The sequence below is a fragment of the Mesitornis unicolor genome, unplaced genomic scaffold, assembly GCF_000695765.1.
Source record: "Mesitornis unicolor isolate BGI_N332 unplaced genomic scaffold, ASM69576v1 scaffold38972, whole genome shotgun sequence".
NCBI lineage: Eukaryota > Metazoa > Chordata > Aves > Mesitornithiformes > Mesitornithidae > Mesitornis > Mesitornis unicolor.
Genome location: NW_010170582.1, coordinates 28,226 through 33,293, shown reverse-complemented (window position 1 = coordinate 33,293; position 5,068 = coordinate 28,226). Strand labels below are relative to the sequence as shown.

Below are 5,068 nucleotides of genomic sequence, written 5' to 3'. Positions count from 1 at the left end.
GCAGGAGACTGGAAAATGTTTGCATTTCAGCAGTTATGAAGACATATTGTCACTGTTAACATAGTTCCTTCTGAGTCACAGCTTTTTAGCCATCACTTTACTTTTACAAAGCTTTTAATCTGGGAATCACAGAATCACAGAATGGTAGGAGCTGGAAGGAACCTCGAAAGATCATCCAGTCCAACCCCCTGCCAGAGCAGGAACACCTAGACCAGGTCACACAGGAATGCAGATATTAAGTAATTTATCTGCTAATTCAAAGCACCAGCAAGATTTGAATCTGGATTTTTTCATTTACTTCTCTCATGATGTTCACATCTCCTTTTGCAAAGTGCCCACCTTCAGCATGCCTTAGTTTCAGGGTACACAATTTCAGGTTCTCTGAAGTATTGACAGCAGGGGTTCCCCACCCTCTCCCAAATCAGGTCTTTTTCCAATAAATGAAGCTGTACATCCAAACATCATTCATCACTTTTGCGAAACATGCTTTCAGCCCCCACAGAGAAGCAGCTATTAAGTGACAATTTTACCATCACTACCCTCCCTCCCAAGACCAGCCAAAGACTCTGTTGCAAAGCAAACAGAAAAATTCATATCTCCAGAATAAGTTGGTATTTTAGTCAATGTATTCCATCTGATGGGTCTCACACAGCTTAGTGGGCTGATGCTGTGCAACCAGCTATTCTCAGATCTTTAAAACCAGACAAACTCTCTGTACAATCAATAAGAGGTCAAAGAATGACATGGTACAGGAATTAGTCTGTTCAAAACATTGAAAGTATGTAACCTTTGGTTCATTACGAATCACAACACACCCTGATGGTGTTAAAATTTCCTGGTATAACCACACACGTGATTCTACTCATGGAATTGCCCTTTGCAGTTTCTCATACAATATTTAATCCTTGGCTCAGACAGGTGACGATTTCAGTAATAGTGATTCTGGACATGTCAGTTCTGAAGTCCTATAATAAGCTCTGCAATATACTTATTTAAAGTAGTAGTGAAGCTTCCTCAAGAGACAGGAAAACAAGCACACAGCATCATAATGTACTATGTCATATCTACACTACAACATACAGGGTATATATAATAAGTATGAAAAAGACTGTAAAACTCTGTGCTTTAACTACTTGTCATTGCTGACCTTGAGATAATATTCAAATTAAGAGAAGTACAAACAGCAGAGTTTAGAAAGCACAACCCAAGTTATGTGTCAAAGCTAGTAACATACACAAATTGTGTGCTACAACAGCACACGCTATAGCTTATGCATGGAAGAAGTGCATAAAAACAATTAAGACTGGCTGATTGCAGTTGAGAAACTGGATGGATCAAGTTCACATGTAGTTTTCTTTAAAAAAAAAGAGGAAACAAAGGCTGGCCCATTTGCCAAACAAATGTCCAAGTACAGCAAGTGCGCTCTGTAGGTTCTCTAAGAACAAGATTACAAGCAAAAAAACTCTGGAAAAAGTAATCTTCCTCGTGGTACCCTCCAGTCTCAAAAGTAATTTGTTTTAAGGGGTAAGAGAAAGGTTACAGCCTAGGGATAGACAGGGCACTAGTTATGTGAAATAAAGCTCCATTGGTTTTAAAATTTGTAAAAGACTGTTAATTTTTAATTATTTTTAAAAACACCAAGCCTTCCAATTCTCCCATTCTCTGTAGACTAGAAGATTAAATGTTCCCTGGTATATATTTGAGCAGAAGACACAATTTGAGTTCTGCCATGTGCATCTGCTAGAGAGAAATTTATTCTGGAGAGCCAGAAGGCTGCAGTGCTGGGGAGCCATTGGGACTGGAACTAGGTATTGTGGGACATGTATGGGAAGTGGACAGGGCTCAGGTACAGTAATGCTGAAAAGGAATGGAGAGATGCTGCCTACCCCAGCTACCAACTTCCATCTTCACTCCCTGCTCTGCTCCACTGCCAGTGACTCCATAGCAGTTCACCACTTCCCTGGAGAGATACCCTTCCACTATGATGAACACTGTGCAAGTACTTTAAAAATTGAGAAGGAGATTGAGGGGGTGTACCACATCTTCTAGGATCACAGCAAAAGGAAGTGAGAGGCAAGAAAAGAGTACAACAGCAACTATGCCCTAGAACACTGGAATCAGGGTACAAAAATAAAGTTATACATCCACATAACTCATCCTTTCACATGTTGGAAAAGTGCAAGAAGTGAACAAGTGTGTATATTGGGGTGTGGCCTCATTAGTTTGATCCACCAAATTAGCTCGTGCCTTGCCAGATAGGTATGAAACAACACCACTCCACATTAGCATCACTCTTTATCCTTCTGGTTTGAGGGCAATGCAAAACAGAAGACTACAGACGGGAAAAGCTAGGAAGAGGGAGAGAAATCAGATCTGTTATACTTATTTTTGTGGATCAAACTGGGCACTTGACCCTTTGCCAATTATGAGAAGTGACACCTTCAAGAGACAGAGCAGAGGAACAACAAAATGCATTTCCAGAGCATTACTAAGCACTCTGCCTAAGGCATTCAGGTCATTTGACAACTGCAGGTTCTTTCTTATGCAAAGTTATATAAGCCTCTTTGCAAGGAATTAATACCAAAGGGCAATAGGGAGAACTGTAATTTCTAAATAAGCATCTGTGTGCCCAAATTCCTGGGACATATACTCACAGACTTGCATCAGGGTCAGGAGCAGCTATTAATTATTATGATACCTTCTCATGACTGCTAACAAGGCTGATGCTATCCTGGTTTTGTTGGTTTGGGGTTTTCTGTGCCTTTCTACATTTGTTCTGCACCAGTTCCTACTTTAAACGGCTTTGCAAGTTATTCATCTTGATCTTTCTATGCATGCTGAAGCTTCAAAGATAGAAATTTTGAGTATTAGTCACAATGATCACCACTTCCTTTAATGTGAAGTGTTTAAGAACTTTTAATAGTGTTCCAGCCAGTTTAGAAAAAAACCAACCTGTGCCATGATGGATATTCTAGTATCAAAATTTTCTGTCAAAAGAGAGCAGCTCCTGTTATTGTTTACATCCATGCTTGCTTTAAAGGAAACAACAAAAAAGCCTTTAATAAAAATAAGAAACAGCTATCAAGAAGCCGCTATCAACAGTAATTCAACAAAGTCAACAAGTATAGAGCTACTCTTCTTTATTATATGACCTCATCCACAGGGCACTGGTTTTTGTGTTGTTTGTTTGTTTTAAGAATTAAACAAACATCAATGGTTAACATAACTTTGCAGTGCTTATCAGAATCAGGCAGTGAAAGTGACTGCCATGGATTTATTTCTCTACAGAAAACCAGAAAGTAAACAAGTGAGTCACAACACTTTAGCTTAACTTTCAGTTGCCATTGGTAACATGCTAAAAGCCATAACTCTGGTACTTCTGCAGAAATTTACCACTACACACCAGTTGAGAATCTAGTTTGTAATTTATCCAAGTAACACAGAGTAATATGAAGCCATTTTATAAAATGTTTTTTGTTCTATTTCCCATTCTGCAGTTGATCAAGAGCATACCACCTCACTGGAAAGTTTCTTAACAGTTTGCTTACACACAACTGCATGTAAACTGATTTCAATTAAATCCCATCTTCTGATCCTTTCATTCATGGCCTTTCATAGCTAGGGATTTCCAACAAGAGAAACATATAGCAGGAGCACAGTTCATCCACTCATTATAATCTCCTTTCGAATTATTAATATTAATATCTTGAGCTTCAAATGAGAAAGCTCTATTAATATATTGAGCTTCAAGCCAGAAGCAAGACAAAGACTTTGTGCTCCCTTCTACTGATCAAATTCAGGATCTCAAACATCTGTCTCAAACAGCTCAAGCTTAAAGGGATCTCCATTTCTGATACTGTCACTACTTACAGATCTAGGTAAGTCAGTGCCTGTTGCAGGCTGTAAGGTTACTCAGCCCTAATACAAGATTACCCTCAACAACAGAATTTTCTCATGTGGCTTTCTTCAGCCCAGTTTGTGTCTCAAGTGACAAGGTCTCCTCAAGCTCTGTAAATAATTCATGCATTTGTGGTTTTTGAATTCTCTGAAGGCACCAGTCCATTATCTGGTTGTTTATTCTTAAAAAAGTACACATTATTATTTCCCTCCACTAAAAACTTGAAACAGTTACATTCACTCACCTTCTGACGGCTAGGACTGGATGGATGCACACCAGCCATTGACACCAGAGAATCAATTGTTTCCAGCTCCTGTTGGTAAAAGGTCTGAATTTTGTTTTCTAATAGAAAGCCTTTCACTTTCTCATGCAGCAAAATGACTGAGAAATTCTGACCCTCCAGGCCACTAGAAGGATACACAGAACATGTCAAAATGCAAGAAATAAACTGCTAACGCTTTTTAGAACAATTACCTAGTGTCAGCCTGCTAACTTTTTTCAAGGTTTTCAAATGTCAATAGGTATTTTACTGTCCTTAAAGAATCTGAACCCTTAATTAAAACATCCTATTTTTGTATGCAGCAAACATCCAACAGTTCCTTTTCAATTAGTTGCTGTAACAGTGTTTTGATTTTAAGAGTTGCAGCCTCTGAAACCCCACTACATTCACCAGACCTGCCAATAACCAGCTACCCTTAAACTGGATACAGGAATGACTGTTATGCATTTATGACTTGATGGTGACAAGAGCAGCAGAAGTTGACAGCATTTTGATGGAACAGTTCCTTATCCTTACACAGAAAACAGTATCAGACAAGAACACTCTTCCATCTAATCTGTTGACCTCACCCCCAAATCTTGCTCGAAACCCCAGGTTTTTTTACTGGATACAAGGGATCTGCACAGAGAATTTTACTACCCTTCTAATATTTATTCACTTTGGTTCAGCATTATATTTCTTTTCTCAGATTATGGGCAGGTATCTCAACTGTATGGATCATGAATTATTTGGGAGAAAAGCGGGCTGCTAGTGTAAGCTTGTGCAGAGTCGTCTAAATCACAGTTAGGCCCTGTTCTATCTTTCTCCACAGTTATTACAATATCAAATAAACACTAATAAAATCCCACAGTTTGCCCCAGGAGCAGTCTGGATACTGCATTTACCTCTTT

The 5,068-nt window shown here is 38.9% G+C and overlaps 1 protein-coding gene across 1 annotated transcript in view; it reads right to left on the bottom strand.

The window, feature by feature from the left end:
- OBFC1 (oligonucleotide/oligosaccharide-binding fold containing 1) overlaps nucleotides 1-5,068 on the bottom strand; it is a 25,382-nt gene that overhangs the window by 7,738 nt on the left and 12,576 nt on the right. The window contains exons 5-6 of the mRNA XM_010179736.1: nucleotides 5,063-5,068; nucleotides 4,143-4,305 (exon numbers count right to left, since the gene is read on the bottom strand). The exon at nucleotides 5,063-5,068 is cut by the window's right edge and continues 130 nt beyond it. Coding sequence (XP_010178038.1) covers nucleotides 4,143-4,305; nucleotides 5,063-5,068 — 169 coding nt within the window. The remainder of the gene's footprint in view (nucleotides 1-4,142; nucleotides 4,306-5,062) is intronic.